This window comes from Thermobia domestica, chromosome 6, assembly GCF_964235325.1.
Source record: "Thermobia domestica chromosome 6, izTheDome1.hap1.1, whole genome shotgun sequence".
NCBI lineage: Eukaryota > Metazoa > Arthropoda > Insecta > Zygentoma > Lepismatidae > Thermobia > Thermobia domestica.
The window spans coordinates 50,000,375-50,021,295 of NC_137459.1; the positions used below are offsets into that span (position 1 = coordinate 50,000,375).

General features: G+C 35.8%; 1 protein-coding gene across 1 annotated transcript in view; it reads left to right on the top strand.

Annotated features, from left to right (window-relative positions):
* The window catches only part of LOC145687178 (glycine receptor subunit alpha-2-like), a 536,410-nt gene that overhangs the window by 348,978 nt on the left and 166,511 nt on the right, over positions 1-20,921 (top strand). The window contains exon 3 of the mRNA XM_081760642.1: positions 1,970-2,064. Within this exon, the coding sequence (XP_081616768.1) occupies positions 1,970-2,064 (95 nt within the window). The remainder of the gene's footprint in view (positions 1-1,969; positions 2,065-20,921) is intronic.

The following is a 20,921-nucleotide window of genomic DNA, read 5'->3' on the forward strand; positions in this document are numbered from 1 at the left end:
AACCCGTAAAGTATTTTTTTTTCAAGATACATTTGGATTGTGTGCTTTTATCCGGGGACACTCCAAAGGGGGCCAAATTTGATGGGCGGGAATTTTTCCCGAAATTATCCCAATTTTCCGTGCTCAAATACGTTATGAGCGTCAAAACCTAGCACCTCTAGAAAACTTGTTTCATGCTGAAGAGAATGAACTATAAACCATGACTTTCCAATGAGCAGTGTGATGGAATAGTTTTTGCACTGTGAGTCTACAATTTTTTAAACTAATAGGGTTAATGAGGCCCAGGGACTTACTCCATTGTCCATGGCATCTAATTTTTGTGCATTAACATATCTTTGTCATGTTTATCGAATGGGCTAGGTTTGATGCAGATGTCCAGATGACACGTTCATGTCCGCTCCTTGTGAGATCCGCATGCCATTTGAATACGTCAATGCGGATACTTGATTGTGCTTCCGCATTTTTTTTCATTAAAAGTATTTATATATTTACTGTTTACATAAAACGCACTTATTGACACCGTTCCCGACACACAAGAAAGAAAAAAGACAACGACCCATTCTCTCTCCCGTTATATCTGGAGCCCGTATCCGGTTTTATTCGGGGATATATCGAGTCCACGCATACAGTTTGTTTCTGGAACACGCGGAATGCCCACGTTCCTGGAGGAGTTCTCCGGTCCACAAAGATTCACAGACACTCTTCTATTCATTCAATTACACTATTATAAATGTAATTCCTACTTCAGTGTTTTTTTTTTTCGTTTTGTTTACAATTTTAATAATTTGTCCCAGTATAGTGTTCTCTTCTTAATTCTGATTAGCCCTTTCTTATTTTGCTTAATACTCTATATTCCTCCTCGTTAGCTATAATTTCATTTATTTCTTTCCTTTTTATTTCATTTCTTCTTTTAGCCGTTCTTCCACACCTTTAGCCGTATAATGGACACCAAAATACGTGAAGTTCTGGTGTTCCTATTTCTTCGCATTGATATCTTGGATGCTCTATTCGTCCAATTTTGCATAAGGCATGACTGTGTATAGTCCTGACTGGTAGGAATCAGCAGTAAAATAAAGTCTACAGTAAAGTTTGAAATACTGCAAGTCACGCCAGAGCTAATGTGCTTTACTAGATTGTCTCACAACTATTGCCTTAATGTTTGTTTCGGGAAAGAATGTGCATTGCGAGCCGTGCATGTATTGCTTTTTCCGTGTGCTTTTTTGTCCACGCTGTATTTGCTTGCGCTGTTTTTGTCCACACGGTATTTGCATGAGCTGTTTTTGTAGACAATGTATTTGCATGCGCTATTTTTGTTCACGTGTGGTTTTGGTCCATGTGCTGCTTTTTCCAAAGCTGTATTGCATCCTGTGTTTTTGTTTGTCCCAGATTTTTGTCCTTGCGCTGCTTTCGTCCACGCTAAATTTGCTTGCGTTGTTTTTGTGCATGCCCGGTTTTTGTTTATGCGTTGTTTTTGTCCACGCTGTATTTGCATAGGCTGTTATTGTTTCCGTGGTTTTGACCTAGAACCGTCCTGAAAAAAGCGGACCTCTAATTTCAATTTTATTTCTTTGTCATAATATTTGCTTTTTGACCAGTTCTCTTTTGTCTTTTCCTTTTCCCATGTTGCAGAATTGTATATAGTTTTCACCTTGGAACATATTCCGCAATAAATTGCTTCATACAATACGGCTTTCCTAGTCCTGATGTGTGCGGTAAAGTTGTACACTACGTTTCCGCAGGTTTTCTTCTTTCGATGACATGTTTATATTTTTCATCCATCGCCTGCGAAATTGAAACTTGTCATGCACAATACTCACATATCACAGTTTGATTCTACATAGCAGCAATGTCTCTTGGCAAGTCATGAGTACTTTCATATCTCAGCAAACATTGTGCATATTTTTAGTTCTGATCCGTAATAGGAGATTAAAAGCCATTTATCTCAAAGTTCCTCTCCTTTTTCTTTCAGAGTTAACGGATCTTGGGAAGGTCCTATTACGTTGGAGGACATAATGCCAGAAAACCCAAAGTTGTATGACAAAATGTCGCCACCGAAAGAACAAAGTAAGTGCAATGCATTTGTAATATTGTTTTGAAAACAAGTTAAAATAATAGAATCTCATTTTACAGCATTTAATATATTTTTTTAGACACTATTATACATTGTTGTGAAATTCGATGTTATGTTCGAGTTCAAGGTTCTTTTCTTAACATCTAGGTTTGTTAAAATATGATCAAATCATACATATGTGTATCTAACTAGGGTCGATGATCTTAAGAAAGTGTACTAACAACATGGTTACTACATATAGTTATCAAAGTAAATAGATATAATTGTATTTGGAAGCACTTCAAATGTCTGGATTGGGTAGACAGCGGCAACCGCAGCACAAAATTGGTTGTAGTGATGTGTTATAGGAAACCACGTACAATGTGAGAAGCAGTAGAGTAGGAGCTTGCAGTGAACTGGGCAGAGACTGATACTGTAAAATACGCGACATCTCTGATTTTCATAGACGACCAATTGTTGGCGCACTGTTATGAGGTGCGAGAGTAACGAATGTGACAAGTGTGTTGGATGCGTGGCGAGAGACAATGTCCAAGGTAATGACGACCTACAATACCCAATTCAAAATCATATTGGCGAAGAGGAACAGTGATCAGAAGAAAATCCTCAGTGATAGATTCTGTCGAGCATTAAAGTGGATTGTCACTCGGAACTGTTGTGTGACCGCAGTGCAAGTGACGGGAGAATTCAAGCTGCACCTCCCACAGCATGGGCAGACAATTAGAGTGACCGTTAATTACATGACATGTACGTACATGGACATGCAAGGTATGGTTACACGAGTGAAACCTCTAAGGGACCATAACGCGTAAGCAGGTCACGAAAGTTGCCGGGAATATGCAACAGAGACCGCAAATAACTGGAAACGTGCGATATGGTCGGATGAATTATCGTTCACCTTATTGCAAACCGCGGGCAGTGTTTATCTGTGGTGGATTTGCCAAAGGACCTATTATCCATGCACCTTTGTCCAACCGTGAAACACGGTGGCGCCTCTGTGATACTCCGGACGCTTACCGGCCACGTCACTGGCCGTGATTATGTCACCATTCTAGGGGACCATATACATCCGATGTTCCAGGTCTTGTTTCTGCCCAATGGCGACGTGTTCCAGAATGATAGTGCGTCTATTCACTCATCCGGAGCTGTTGTGGCGTGGTTTGAGAAACATCGGGATGGGGCTGAACACTTCCCCTTACTTGCATAATCCCCAAACTTAAACACAATTTGGAATATGTGGTATATTTTAAAGACACGAATCCTGATCTCTCAGATTTCTTCCTCTGTTCTCTTCGTTCTTTACAAGTGATGCACTACGCACGGAATTGTTCTTCTTATGTTGAATAGTGGTCCAACGCCATATTAAACTGGTAAGGTACAATTTTCAGATGTTTCTATTGTTTGATAACTATCTGTTTCTGGTTTGTTTTAGATAAAATGTTAGGTGTTTTTCCTAAGATACATTTTTAAAACGAGCATCATTATTCCAACAGTGTGATTACCTAAAGTCTTTCCAGTACCGAAGTTATTGAAACATTTACATATTACTTAAAATAGAAGCTCATATTTCTATATTATAAAATTGAAAGTGACTATGTGACTCTTAATCTCTTGAACCGCCAGACCGATCTCGGTTAAATTTTTAACGTAGATGCGGTTCTGACCAGGGAGTGCTTTTAGCTATTCACTTTGACGGTAGAACTTAGGTGAGGGGGACATAGAAGAAAATAAATAAAACATAATAACTCCTGAGTCACCCGATAGATCTCAATCAAATTTTCAACATTTATGACGTTCGAATCTGGGAAGTTTTTTTTTTATCATCTCCTTTTGGCAGTAGATCTTAGGAGAGGGGAGGAGGGGAAATATATGAAAATGAATGAAACTTAATAACTCTTGAACCACCCTACCGATTTCAATCAAACTTTCAACATAGATAAGGTTCGGGCTTGGGATGTTTTCTTCATTTCACTTTTACAATGCAACGAAGGGGTGGCGGAGGGGTAGATATATGTAAAATAATAATAATAATAATAATAATAATAATAATAATAATAATAATAATAATAATAATAATAATAATAATAATAATAATAATAATAATAATAAAAGTGACTTTCTTTGTGACTTCATCACGCTTAAACCACCGGACCAATCTTAACCAAATTTTCAATATAGATGTGGTTCAGACCTGGGGTGGTATTTATCATATCGTTTTAACGGTAGAACTTAGGGGATGGGGAGGAAAGGGGAGAAATCTATAAAAATAGATAAAACTTAATAACTTTTGAACAACCAGACCGATCTTGATCGAACTTTCAACATTGACGAGGTTCGGACCCGGGATGTTTCCGTCATTTCACTTTTACGGTGCAACCTAAGGGAAGGGGAGAGGAGGGGGAGATACAGGTAAAAATATTCAAAATAAAAGTGACTGTCTTTGTGACTTCATCACGCTTAAACCATCCGACCAATGTTAATCAAATTTTGAATATGGATGAGGTTTGGACCTGGGATTTTTTTTATCATACCAGTTTGGCGGTAGAACTTAGGGAAGGGAGAGGGGAGGGGACATATATATCAAAAAATAAATAAAACTTAATAACTCTTAAACCCCCCTACCGATCTCGATCGAATTTTCGACACAGTTGAGCTTTGGGCCTGGAATTTTTTAAAAATATATTTTCACTTTGACGGTAGATTCTAGTGGGGAGGAGAAGGGGAGATTTATATATAAATATACATGAAACTTAACTCTTGAACCACCCAACCAATCTCAATCAAATTTTCAACATAGATGACGTTCGGGCTTTGGGTAATTCTTATCATTTAAATTTGATGATGCAACCTAGGGGAGGGGAGGGGGAGGCGGATATATATATATGTAAAAAATAAAAATGAATGTGACTGTCTTTGTGACTTCACTCTTGAACCACCTGACCGATCTCGATCAAATTTCCAACATAGATGAAGTTCGGGCCTGGGATGGTATTTATTTATTTATTCACTTTGACGATAGAACTTAGGTGAGGGGCAGGAAGGAGTTGAAAAATAAATAAAACTTAATAATTCTTGAACCAAACGATCAATCTCAATCAAATTTTTAACGTAGATGAGGTTCGGGCGCGAGATGTTTTCTATCATTTCACTTTGTCGGTAAAACATAGGAGAGGGGAGATATATAAAAATAAATAAAACTTAATAATCTTGAACCGCAGGACCGATCTCGATCAAATTTTCAAACTAGATGAAGTTTGAACATGGGATGATTTTTGTCATATGACTTTGACGATGTAACTTAAAGTAGGGGAAATACATTTACAAATGATCGAAAATGACCGACAGGTACAAAGAAAAAGCTGTTCGGATCGAGTAAATGAGCTCACATTACTACCACGACTAGTTTTCCCTAATTAGTAACTCAAAATTTATTGAACGTTCTTGTACCGTGTGACCTATCAAACAACTCTTATAGATGACCAGTTGACGAATATACTGTATAATGAACATACTGATCTGGCAACGTTTATAGGCGAAATCGTGGAAATTGTAGAAATTGAAATACATAAATCGAATGCGTCGCATCTAGCCATAAAAATGAGTCACATTAGTTGTGATACCAAATGACTTACTGTTGACTAAATAGTATGGATATGCACTCCACAACTTTATAGGTCCACTAATATAGGATATTTATAGTGAAATAATTATTTTTTTTTGGATAGCATACAATTGAGTAGCGCATATTATATTCTTAATCTACTAGTCATGCAGATCACATTGATATAAAGGACATATAGGTCAGGTTGTTCTATATATTTCCAACCCTGGAGAGGTGGGGTAACTTCCGGGCAAGGAATTGAAACTTTTTGGGAATTTACTCGACAAGCCCTTTCAGGAAATATGTAGATTATCCTAGATTCAAGGTTCAAATTTGGAGACATCCCAGGTGAGATCGAACCAAGGACATTTGTAGCAAACGCGAGCATTCTACCACTGAGCTACTGTCTTTATTAATTGAAGTTCTAAAATTGTGATAGGCAACAATGAGCAGTAAATGAATTGACATAATATCGTATTAATATTTTCCATCGAAATAGAGTTATAATTACTATTTATTTCGAAACTATACACAATCCGCTCTTTTTTAATGTTGTGAGTGATTATTGTTATAGACTTTATTCCTTCTCAAGTATGATTCCTATAGGAACGAACGACATTTTACTATTAGGTTAACAATCTAATTAATAGAAATGTTAATGTAATGTGATAAAAAAAAGTACTGACGCAATTAAAAACTGGAATTAAATGGTAGGATTAATTGAGAAAAAAGGACATAGATCCAGTGGCGTAGGGAAGGGGGGGGCCCGGAGGGGCCGCCCCCCCCCCCAAAGAGGTCCGACAATGTACTTTGGTATTTTGATGTTTGTAATTTTTTTATATATTTTTATGTTTATATATTTTCTTGTTTGTAATTTTTCTATATGTACTCCCATGCGCAAAAAATATTGCGCGTATACTGTAACTCACAATTTTTCGCAATTATTCCATTTTCCATATGTTTATTGGTAAAATTCAGTTATTAGTACGTGGAGATAATAGAAAGCAATCCATCTAAGGAGATATTTCCAAAAAATATAATAAAATAATAAAAACATAAGCAAAAAACAAAATTATGTTCGGTTTTGTGTATACTGGCAATAATGTTTTCGAGGGAATTTTTGGAGTAGCACAGCACGATTGCAGAGGGAATAACAAGATTAGTAGGAGAACAGCTGAACCAAGGAACTGGAAATTGGAGCAAAATATTGCATTTATTGGCTTAAATCTAGGGTGTAAATTGTCTGCCAAATATAAATTAGCTTCTGTAAGCAAGATGTTATACTGAAATATATGAACAAAGAGAAAAACTGTTGTCTTAAGTTTGGAAGTGACATGCTCTATAGCCATGAGCATTTATTTCTTAAGAAAAATATAGGCAACAAAAGAAAATCTGTGTGGGCAAGTGGGTAGACTGACGGACTTGTAATTCTTATACTGTTTTGACACCAGATCGAATCCCATCCGGTCCTGTTCATTTTTTTTCTTTACAAAACATTGTAGAAAGTGTATAATTTTTATGTTAATAAGAAACGAAATAATATAATAATGAAATAACTTTTTGTTTTTCTGATGACGTATTTATTCAGAATTAGCTTACTATTTATTACTAATAGCGATTGTTTTTAGTTTATGGTATGGGATGCTTAACCGTTCCCTCTCCGTTTTTACACAGCTTCAACTCACTGCGAGTGTCTGTGAGTCAGGAACAGGAAAAAACAAAACAAGAGCAACCTGCAGCTTTACATACAGCGTGAGGAACACAGTCACAGCGATAGCTCGTTGTCATGAATTAAAAAACTGTTCTAGTATTTCTGTGTGTGTGTTTCTTTTTAAAGTATTGACTCTCTCTCTCTCTCCTTTTGTTTCATATCCACAAGTGCAACAAATGCAAGTCTGTGTGAAAAAAAAATCAAGAGTGCTTTCTTTAAACAAAACTAAATTTTACAGCTCTCTTTGTGAGGAACGCGAATGCTTCCAAAAGATGCCATGAATATTAACTATAATCGTACCGAATTATACAGTAGCGTGAAAAACTGATAATAAAATGATGTAACATGCATAAGCTTTTTTTTCTAGAGTAACCACACATTAAACATAACAAATTAAATTTTTGGGATTACAAATTATCACATTACGTGTCGGTGTAGGCCTATTCGTTTTCACATTCGAGCGACGAAAGAAGAAAGTGTGGTGATAGTTATAAAAATCGAATACCAGATTTCAATAAATTCAAGTTACATGGCTTCTACATATCGATAAAAATGATTTTTCGATGTCTGTCCATCTATTTGTCTCTCGGTTCGTCACGCTTTTACACGCACTCAAATAGAGGCCATACTGTTCAACGTATCTGCACCGAATTCTAGACATAACGTTTTAATAACATAATATCTTTCGAATTTTATGTCCTTCGACACCTAAAAGCAAGGGTAATTTACCGAAGGATTAAAATTTAAAATAATTCAATTTTCTCAAATAAAAAAAAAAGCTGTGACGATTTTATTTACTTTTGATAAATATATATTTTATTAACAAATCTCCACCACATATGAATAATTTTTCTGAAAAAATATATATGGTGTAATTTACTGTATGGTATGCGTTCTTTTTGCACAATTTTCTCAACCACATTTCATAAATAAACGTATCATTAATTACCTAACAATATGTCAACTCGTTGGAAGGAGTAGCTTAATCTTAGGGTGAGCTTCCCCCCGATGGTTTTCCCATTAACGCCTCAGGCAATTTTGTTCATATTTCGTAAAGAAATATTTCATAAATAAACTAACATAGAGCATAAATAGTTTATTCCGATAACATACAGAAGAAGCGGTTTTCTCAAGGGTTGATTTTTTTTGGACAATTGTCTCAGTAATAACTGAGACAAATTTGTTCTAATTTCCGTAAAAATATTTTCTGTAATAATCTTACAATATGGTATAACTCGCTTGTTCCGAAAAGAAAAATCCAAAAGAGATAGTTTACTTTGACAGTGAAATTTTTTCCGACGATTTGCTTAAAAATTACTCGATATACTGTCAAAATTACAGATAGAAGAGTTTACCTTTGGGGGTAAGCTTTTCCCGATGACCTTCCTAAAAACAACTCAGGAGATGTTTGTTGTTCATATTTTATAAATACGTATTACATAAATAACCTAGCTATATGGTATAATTCCCTCATCCGGAAAATCTAGAAATGGTATATTACTTTTGAGAGTAAGTTTTACCCTGCGATTTTCTCAAGAACGACTCAGGCGATTGTGTTCGTATTTTATAAATAAATGTTTTATGAAAACACTAACAATATAGCATAGCTCGTTTATACTGAAAAGAACCACAAGGGATAATTTATTCTTGGGGGTGACTTTTTGCATAATTTTCTCAGAAATTACTCAGACGCTTTTGCTTATAGTTCACATACAATTATATCCTTTATAATTCTAATATATGGATCAAGTTATTTCTAACGGAAATATGACCAATGGGTACTTTACTTTTGGGCCTGAAGTTTCTTCTAGCAAAGTTTTCCAAAACATTATTTTATTCGCAATTTCCCAAATAAATGTTTCAATAACAGTTGCAGCCTAACATAAGTCAGTGTAAAATATTCGAGCGAGAAAGTACAGTGCGTTTACTCCGTACCCTTTCTTAAATATATTTTTAAATGTTACACCTAATCACAATTTTCCGAACAAAATCGAAACTTCTTTTTAAACGTGCCTTGTTGTGGTCAAATGGTTCAAGTGCATTGGTTCTGGATTAGATTTCCAGTGAGAGCTAGTGTATCTTCATCCAAGAGATGTGACACGTCGGTGCAAAGAAGAAAGTGTTTAAATAAGCCTAACCAAGCTAATCAACAAAAGAAATAATACAATGTTACGAATTTATCGTAGAAACGTTGTTAATATTAGGTAGGTTCGACTGGAATGTCCAAACAATTGTCAATTCCAAAGGTCTTTTTTTTCGTCCGGCGGGAGCTCATGTGGTTCGGATTTCACGTTAATCAGTAGGTCCACGTCTCATATAGCCTCGCTGCTGAAAGGGACGATAAACTCAAAATCACATCACACATATTTGTTTTCGCCTTTGTTTTAGCTCATAAATGTCTCTGTTCATAAGCTCCTTAGTGGTTAGCGTACGCGCCTTTGGTGTGGAAGATCCGGCTTCGATTCCCGGCGAGAGCTCACGTGGTTCGGAGTCCACCTTAATCAGTAGGCCGACGTCTCATATAGCTTCGTTGCTGAACGAGACGTTAAACTCAAACTCAATGTCTTTATTCATAAATGTCTTTGTGTATGGTTTTTCATATACGTGGCATGGACATTAAATTTTGATTTCTACGCCATATGTATCTAATTACATACACACCTATAGAACGAACACAACAAACTTGGAATATCTACATTGTTTGCGTATGGAAAATAATCACGCTCTACTGTACAGGACAGCCGTGTGTCTGGAATTCCATACACATGGCAATCAACGTATTAAGAAATGTATAATAATAATAATAATAATAATAATAATAATAATAATAATAATAATAATAATAATAATAATAATAATAAACAGAAAACGATACGATCACTTACATAATTTATAAATATAAGTTAACATTTAATAAGCATATAACTGCAATGGAATTAAGTTGTTTTTCTCTCTCCCTGAACGCTACAGCCCTTATTGTTCTAAGGCGTAGAAGAGAACTTGTGGCATCCACGATTTGGGGCGGTGTGTGGTCACAACTTGGTATCCCTTTGTTGTTAGTCCTACCTTTCTAGACGGATGCAGTTATAACCGGTAGAATATACAAGCAAATAGACTTTTGTATTACTATTAAAATAAATAATTACACTCATTCCTTCAATGTGATACTTGTGGTTGCTTAACCGTATACAGACAGCTGATCCATGGAAAAATCGTTAATAATAATAATAATAATAATAATAATAATAATAATAATAATAATAATAATAATAATAAATAACAGGAACTCGACAAATATTCTTGCAAATAATAGAAAAAAGTTTGCGTCACACTGTTCACTTTGCTGGACACACCAGTGTGGCGCGTTATACCGATTGTGGCACACTGGAATATAGGGTATGTTTTTTTTATTTTTTTCAACTATTCCAACTGCTTCAATTGAAATGGATCTATAATAATAAGAGAATGAATTTAGTCTTCTTACCCTTCAATTTAGAAATAAGGTTCGCGAGAATTTCATAAAAGAATAATATACTCAGAATTGTATATGATTGTATAATATAGTATAATATAGTATAATATACTCAGAATTGTATAATATTGTAGTTTGTTTTATTCGAAATTACATACTTCCTGCAATTGATTTTTGATTGAAATGATTTGAAATGAAATTTTTAAGTTTTACGTCCCACGATTATGCCGGATAGGCTAAAGGAGACAGTGATGATAAGAAATGAATGAAATGGTGGAATGAAAAATAGTGGGATAAAACGGGAGAACCTCCAGAAAACCCACACACACAGTGTTTGTCCAGCACAAGGTTCACTTGGCGCGAGCATAGATCGAACCAAGGACTCCATGCACCAAAGACGAACGCTCTACCACTGAAACACCGTGGTCTCTGAAACTACTTATGGAACTACCGAGAACAATGCTGTAATATTTGAATGTGCTTCAAGTTTACAATAATAAGTTTAGTTAAATTAATTATTAACAATTAAATAATTGCATTCATTATTAACAGGTAAATGCTGCTGATGCAAAGACTTAAATCTAGCGATACCGCGAGCGTAAGTATTAAACAAAGGGATTTTAAAGGGCCCCCTGCGCTGGGGGCCCTGGGCTCCATTGGCTCCGCCCTTAATCCGCTAATGCCTATAGATTATAAATTAAAGGGGACGGGCCGGGTCTGTTCTAAAAATTCCGGCCCGTGCAGACCTCTAGCTCCTGTGTATATGCTATCTGAAAATACAGTAGAGTTTCGCTTATCCGACATAAAACAGGCAGGCAGAACGCCGGATAATATGGATGTGTTAAGGAAAGACCTATAAAAAGTCAAACTATGATATAATTTTACACATTACGCATCTAATTATCATCTTTGCAAGAAACAAATATAATGCATTGACTCAGTGGCGTATCCAGCGTGAGGTCCTGGAAGCTGTCCCTTACCAAACCTCAAGCACTTTTTAATAAACCTACTTTTTCCCTTTTGAGGTTTTTTTTTATGTCAGATTACTTTGAATCAGTGTCCAAACTGTGGACAATGCGTTGTTGTTATAATTCTAACAAGTAACACTTCCCAAGTGTAACACTCCGATTTTGATAAAATTTGGCAGGAAGATACTATACATAAAATAAACAAATAAGTGCTTTTTTATTTTTTTTTTTTTGCTGAAAAACGGTTTTAGGGGGCAAAAGCCCTCACCCAAAATTTGAAAGTTGACGCTCGAAAGGCAAAAACAAGTGGACCAAAGTGAACGAAATTGTGAACAGATATTGCGGACATAAAATTAGAGAATATGTGTTTTGTATTTTCCTGGAAAAAACGGTTAGGTGGGGCACAGATCCCTCCAAACCTTTGATCATGAAATATCAAAAGTGCTAATAACAGTATGTCAGAAGTGCCTAAATTTACATGAAGAATTGGAACAAAACTTTGTGTTAGGACAATAAGCAAAAAATAAACAAATTCGGCTTTTTTATTTCCTGTGAAAAAAAACGGTTTTAGAGGACAAAAATTCCCCCGCATGAATTTTGAAATTTGACGCAAGAAAGGCAAGAAAAAATGTACCGAACTGAATGAAATTGTTCACAAATGTTGTAGAGGTAAGATGAGGAAATACGTGCTTCGTATTTTCCTGAAAAGAGAAAAAAAAACCTTTTGAGTGGACCGAGGCGTTGAGTGTCGGAAGGATTGGACCGAAGCGAATGAAATTGTCTGTAGACATTGGATATGAAAAATAAAGCCTCTCGTGTTTCACAAGCGTCTCCATCAGATTTCTTCAAATTTGGCAGATCAACAACAAGTACAAACAGTATAGCGTATTTTGTAGTATTTCACGAGACAACTTTAACCCTTACAATGTTTTTCCGCATAAACAAAAACACGTGCCGATTAATTTCCTGTTTGCTGTTGATGTGCCAAAATTGATAGGGACATCTTTAAAACACGAAAGTCCTTATTTTACATACAGTCTATACAATATCTACACACAATTTCATTTGCTTCGGTCCACTCCTTCCTGCACTTTTACGGTAATATTAACTTTTTTTTTTTTGGAGGGGCTCTAGGCCCCAACACTGTTTTTTCATACAAATTAAAATGCATTTCATTTATTGTTTTGCTAGTTGTCCGTATACGAAGTTTCGTTGCAATTCTCCATACTCTTTAGGAACTTCTGACGTATACATACTTATTTGCACTTTTGATATTTCCTAATCAACAGCTTAGAAGGTCCGTGCCAGAGTTGGAGTGGGTCAGTGGGTCAAGTTTTCTGAGTGCGTCAGTGGGTCGTGGGTCAACGGCATGTGACCCACTGTGACCCACCACCCACCATGACCCACTGCGACCCACCACCCACCGTGACCCACTGCGACCCACCGACTCAGTATGATCTACCGACCCTCTCTGCTCACTGCATTGTAGACAGTATCTTCTGAAGACTGGTAAATTTATCTTCGTTTTACTTCCAAGACCTTCATTTTCCTTCCTTTTAGACTTGTTTCTGTCTACTTACCTGAGGTGAGTATATCTAACCAAGTGAAAAAAGAACTTCAGGCGCTTTTGGATATTGATATTTTTAATTGTAATAATAACAATAAGACTTATACTACTACTTGGCTTTCGAGATCTGTGAGTTTTTAGAGGAGCTAACTACTGGAAAAAATACATTTTTGAATCACTGTAATATATAAATTATTATATAAAAAAATTTAATGTAACTATGTGTGCCTGATCATCACGGCCGAATCGCAAAGTCAAATGAAATTACTTTTGGTATGTAGTTAGGCCTTAATCCATATTGGGATGTTGTATTGCTTTCATTATAATAGCTACATATCCTAAGGAGGGTGAGGATCCGAATTTTTGCGGAAAAAAAATAGTATCTCGCAAGTCGTTATACTTACTGAGCTGAAATTCAGTGTATTAACTCTTTATTGAAAATAAACAAAATGTGTAATAGCATATTTTTAAATTCTCCTTTATGTGCGGGGTGGGCACTTTCTATATATGGAAAATTGGTAGTGAGTTGGTTTGTAAAAATGATCGAAAACGATCGATGTTATTTAAGAAAAAAAATCAGAAAGAAAAAATTACAGTGCTTGGCTTCATGTATCCATTGCTTCCTACTATAATAATTGCTGAAGCTTATGTTTATTATATGGAGCGCTTACAGCACAGGACAATCAACTCAAAAACTTGTGACTAAAATAGGCATAAAATTTGTACTGTAAGCTTAATTACACGGAAATTTTAAGTTTGGATTATACGCATAATTATATGGAAAATTTTACACTTTTTTCCCTTTACGTTGGTCTACTTACCTTGATTTGGAACTTCCAAATTTCATCCTTTTTTCCACTGAAAAGTATTGATAATTCAACAAGGAAATAATTATACTATGATAATTTAATTGAAATTCATCGTAATTTGGCACATGGCAAACAGCAGTGTGGTAATTGAAGGGGAAGAAGGAGAGAAATTCCCATTCACCTGTGAACACTTTCCAGGAACCACGTTCTCTTTCGTTTCTAGACGGGAGAGGGAACTTCGTAATGGCATCAAACCTTCATGTGTAATTACAAAAATTAAATTTATAAACAAATAAGAAATCTTCAGTTCATCAGGCTTTAATTGATAATTTATTCACAAGATTCCCTATCGAAGGCGTGGTAGGTGAAGTTTCTGTTCTCCATGAGTCGACATTGCCAACTGACATGGTCGATATGGAAAAGATGTTGTATGGTGATAGAGAGATGATGCTTCTTGCTGAGTATTTCAAGACTGACCAAGGAAAATCGTTATCAGACTTAAGTCTAACAAGCAGATTGTCGATGAGGAGTTGCAGAAATCGGGTAGAAGTATTATCAATTTCCACGACAGAGTGCGAACGGGTACTTCCCCTTATGAATTTACAGATGACTGATATTAGAAATTGACTAATGCTCAAACATTGTCTAACTTGTTGTTCATCAATGTTAATGGCCCACCGCTAGACAAGCTCAAAGTAGACAAGCTATTTATTTCTTGGCTGAAGGATGGACACCATTCCGCTGCGGATGATTTACCACGACAATGTTACCAACAGGAAATAAACCCGATTTCAGGTTTGTTTTAAAGTGGAAAATTACGAGCTATAGAAAATGTATAGGCCTCCTTGTATTACTAATGGCTTATTTGTGCTATTCAACTTTGTACCTATTTTTTAGTGAGTCTCTTCTTTGCTTTAGGTAAACTACTTCGAATAAATATTCATAATAATTGCAATTATGCATATTTGTAACTTAAATTTAACGTGGTATTTAGTGATTACACAAATTACAATTATGAGCATACTTTATGGAGATGCTCTCACATAGGGTACCCGAGCACCTTTATACACTATGAAAAACTGATTTTTCAAGTCTTTTATGAGAAAAATAATGTGAACTGAGAAACCATAACTTTTTCCATATTGTACAGAGGTATTTTCCTGCGAATAGAAGTTTCTTTTGGAATGCGATGAGAAATTAACACTTGCAAGAATACTCTCTTAGTGCAAGTATATTTTACGCACACACTAATTTCCCCTCACCTCGAACTGTTTCAATTTCCTCACTGACAAACACTTTACCATTTTATATCGTAAAGATCAGATCCACCGTTATTCTGACAGAGCGGTGCTTGAGCGATTGACTAGAAATTCAAACTCCGATTAGTGACAATTTCACAGTCATGTTTTATTACAAGTGTAAACTCTTTAGTCAGTACAGAAGAGGCCGTGAATCATGTTCAGAGTTGATGACGATGGATTTTGGTTAGTCAGAATAGGTCACAGTGGATGAGAGTGGTTCATGGTGGGTGGTGGGTCACGGTGGGTGGTGGGTCACAGTGGGTCACGGTGGGTCGTGGGTCATGGTGGGTCGTGGGTCAGAATGGGTCACGGTGGGTGGTGGGTCAGTGGGTCGTGGGTCAAGTTTTCATTGACCCACGCCAACTCTGGTCCGTGCCCCACTCAATCGCTTTTTTCCAGGAAAATACAAAACACGTATTCCTTCATTTTACGTCTGCCATATCTGTGCACAATTTCGTACACTTTGGTCCACTTGTTTTTGTCTTTCGGACGTCAACTTTCAAAATTTTGGGTGAGTGCTTTTGCCCCCGTAAAACAGTTTTTCCGCAGAAAATAAAAAACATGTATTCGTTTATTTTATGTGTAGTATCTGCCTGTCAAATTTTATCAAAATCGGAGTGTTACACTTGGAAAGTGTTACTTGTAAGAATATACCGTAATGCCATTGATACCAGGTGGAATTAAAGAACACTTTTAAATGGGATTACAATTTCGTTTCCGGTCTGTTTATAACATTACTGTATTAGAACAATACACTCATTGCCATTTGCTATTTTTGTTATGTGATATACGTAGCAGACAGTTTTCCTTACATGTCTCTAGAAAATATTTTTTTTTGATTTCGTGTGAGTTAGAATTAAGTTTGACCGGTTCATAAATGACAAGTAAGAAACGTTTAAGAGAAATACAGAACTGTTGCATTATTATTATTATTATTATTATTATTATTATTATTATTATTATTATTATTATTATTATTATTATTATTATTATTATTATTATTATTGATATTTTTGAAACATTAGAATTACGTGCTTACCAGGATTCGTGTCGGGTCCCCTCCGAAAAGAAAAGCTGGATATGTGCCTGCACTCAATGATAGAGTTATGAGTCAACTTATAGACGAGCGTGTAGGCGATCGAGTCCGGAGCATCAGAAACAGACTAAGACCACAACTTGCAGTTCTTCTTGCCGATTGATGCTGCTTTTTACCTGCTATGATATGTCGGATAATAATGTGAAATAAACGAAGGTCAAGACCATGGCGTATTGGTGTTTCATGCACTTAAACCTGTAAAATATTTGTGCCGAAAACATCTCTCACTCACTAGCTAAATTTGAGGGTATGATCGCTCATCTTGCCTTATAAGGTATAGTCTTATAAAGAATATATATAGCATAATAAAAACCTTAAGACCAAATTCAATAATTTTCTATAGTTTTATTTTTTAATAACGAGAAACTTGTTTATTTCATCACGATAAATCATGTTTGATACTAAGATGTCTGTTTCTGACTATATATATGTTTCATACTTTATTGGAGACATTTTTTTTTCAAGAAAAGAGGATGATAAAGGAAGCTATACAACACCATAAACTGAAAGCAATCGGTATTACTAATAGTACACTAATTCTAAATAAATACGTCATCAGAGGAAACAAAAAGTTATTTCCTAATTGTATTGTTTCAGTTTTATTAACATAAAAATTATACACTTTCTACAATGTTTTGTAAAGAAAAAAAAATTGAACAGGACCGGATGGGATTCGATCTGGTGTCAAAACAGTATAAGAATTACTAGTCTGTTACTCTACCCACTTGACCACACAAATTTTCTTTTGTTGCCTATCTTTTTTCTTAAGAAATAAGTGCTGATGGCTATAGAGCATGTCACTTCCAAACTTAAGACAACAGATTTTCTCTTTGTTTATATATTTCAGTATAACATCTTGATTACAGAAGCTAATTTATATTTGGCAGACAATTTACACCCTAGATTTAAGTCAATAAATGCAATATTTTGCTCCGATTTCCAGTTCCTTGGTTCAGCTGTTCTCCTACTAATCTTGTTATTCCCTCTGCAATCGTGCTGTGCTACTCCAAAAATTCCCCCGAAAACATTATTGCCAGTATACACAAAACCGAACATAATTTTGTTTTTTGCTTATATTTTTATTATTTTATTATATTTTTTGGAAATATCTCCTTAGATGGATTGCTTTCTATTATCTCCACTTACTAATAACTAAATTTTACCCATAAACATATGGAAAATGAAATAATTGCGAAAAATTGTGAGTTACAGTATACGCGCAATTTTTTTTTTTGCGCATGGGAGTACCTATAACAGCACTTGGGCCCCCCCAAACACACATCCTGGCTACGCTACTGCTTTTGAGCAACATTTGCAACATTACTTTAGTCCTAACAAGAAAATATGGGAATAGTATTTTTAATAAGTTGCAACAACGTATTCCTTTCTTTTTCTGCAAGAAACAGCTCATTGAAAACCGTCGCTCCGAAAGCAATGACGAACTGAGGTTTAAAATGTCTATTAGAAATAGCTTACTACGTTGCTCAGAATAGTAACTGAACAAACAAGTAACAGCGCTACGTGTACACGAAGGAATTTGGATTGTATGGCGTGATATTTTCTAAATTCATATTGAAACCGAAAGTGATAGTAGATTGATAATAGATTTATACCAGTTCTGGTTTTAGTACTAAGATTATTGTGGATATTTAATATATTGTAATATCCCACATGCTTCTGTTTACAAACACCCGACATGTGCTTTTGTTTACTGTAACTGCAGACGACGCAATGAACAGCGACACCACTAGTCGTGTGGCGACGGAGGAGAAACAGCGCCAACACCTCACCTGGAGCACGTATATAACCGAGAGAATTTAAACAACAAACATCAGTTTCGAGTGGTCAAATCCTATTTCTTGGCTTGCAGTGAAGCCCCCAAAATACCTAATCTAAACCCAGAACCTCTAGCTTGCAGTGGAGACTCTGGCTTCCTTTCCTCCTGGCTTGCAGTAGAACGTTGAAGGAATATTTTACCTCTCTTTCTGTTTGCAGAACAAGATTGGGAGATCCTTATCACAATACCGGCCTAGCTTGCAGTAGAACTTTGCCTCGACTCAAGCCCCTCTGTGCTTGCAGTGGAGCATTAAGTGTCCTACCTTCCTCACGTAACTTGCTTAGCGAGGATTCCTTCTCGAGACCGTCAGATCAAAGGAACACCTACTTTAACCCAAACATTAGAAAATTTGTATCTATTTAGTATTATAGCAGAATTTTGTAATAAAATCCGGTAGTGGTAGAAAACGATTCCGGACTGTAATTTCCTCTACCTATGCTTTACCAACACCTGCACAAGCAGAACATTACAATATTCTTGAAATGCTTAGCTGATTGCAGGAAACAGTTTGTCGCTATCTATTACTGTTCTCACTTTATAAGAATCAACGTTAAAACCAGAACTCTTTCTTTTTCTGCCACTTTCGGTTTGAGTATGTAATGAAGAGAGAAAATGGTACATATTCATAGAACACTAAAATCGATTTCGTGTAATACGCTCCTGGCAATCTGTTATCAGTTTTGCTCCATACAGATCAGCATTGAAACCAAAAATTGTAGTAGATTTTTTTTTAAAAATCATGTTCGGCTTTAGTAGAACGTTAATGATGGAGATGAAATGGATTCTTGAGACGCTTAATCGATTGCAGGAAGCCAGTTTTGTCTATCAATTACAGTTTCTGCTCTCATAGGCATGAACGTTATAATCGGAAATATTTAATTTATACCACTTCCCTTGGAAAGATATCCTCCTTTAACGAACTCCGTTCCCAACCTTTGGTCATCTACATTTTAGCCAAAATTAAAGGCAAGGCCGGCTCTATCATACGTGCAACAGGTGCATTTGCACGGGCGGCAAATCTGTCATAATTATGTTACTTAAAGTAAATATTTGTTGTTGGAAACAGACTTCATGATGATGGTACTTAATTTTACTAAGCTCACGTTCCACTTGAATACTACATTCATAAATTATTGTTAGGTCGCAATAGCTTAAGGTCACATTGACAGTGTTAAAGCAAATGGTCAAATAAATCCCAGAATGAACTGCTTGATTGTTGTCAAATACAAGAACTCACTTCTCAAACAGTAGCTAACACCTGTTCCATTTAGTAAGGTAGCACAGATTTTATATGAAAACTAGTCTTCTCTTTGTCACAAACAAGTTCCTTATCATTGAAGGTGGAAACAAGATTTTCTTTTTTAAAAGAAAAAAATTAACGGATATAGAAGGAAAAAAATCAAGAAATATAGATAAAAGACCTAGTTGTACTGAAAAAAAAATGAAATTAAATCTTTCAGTTTTACGTCCTACGGTTATGCCGGTTAGGCTAAAGGAGACGGTGATTGTGAGAAATGAATGAAATGGTGGAATGAAGAAAATGGGAGGAAACGGGAGAACCCCGAGAAAACCCACGAGCACGGTGTTTGTCGAACCCACGAACACGGCGCGAGCTGGGATCGAATCAACGACCCCAAGCACCTGAGGTGAATGCTCTACCACTGAGCCTCCGCGCCCCCCTAGTTGTACTGGAATTGAAAACTGATATATGGAAAATGAAGCTGGATATTGAGTTCTATATAAAGGATTACAAGCTTTCCTCTTGTAAGTTTTTCTGCTTTATCGTTCACTAACATAATAGATTATTATTTAAAGAAAAAAAACATACATAACGAGATTGTATTTGTAGTGTTTAGGTCTTTCTGAGTGCAAGCTTACTTTCCCTTCCCTTCGTTGTTCATCATGGGGTAGCACACTTTAAATCGTGGCTTTTAAGATTCTGGAGAAAGAGTGACGACAAATGATGTCATTGCACGGACCGAAAATTGCCTAGAGACGGCCCTGAATAAACGTAATCCATCAAGTAGTTCTGAGACATTTTTTTTTTGTCCCACGTATAGACAAGGTATATAAATAATTTCCGTAAACCAAACTCTTTATATACCAAATGAACCTAATGAAATAATATGTGACAACACTTAATGAGAAGCTAAAGGTAATTGAATAAATAACAGGAATGGCACCTGTGGTCTTAATTTTATAAAGTGAATACATGTGTTGGCATGTTCATATTACTAAAACGACTTTACATTTTGTTGGATTCTCCTGTGTAACTGATACAAGTTAATTAAGGAACAACAAATTAGTTACCTGTTTACTAGCAAATGGGGTCATTAGGGTCTTGAACTAATGTGTGTTATGGGTGTTTTGTGATGTAACGAGCTCTTCAAGGGATAATATAAATTAGCCACATTCGTTGAGCTGTGCATTTCGGATAAATGCGAGGGAAGCTAAATTAGTATTATTTTCATATGACATCACGCTTTGGTGC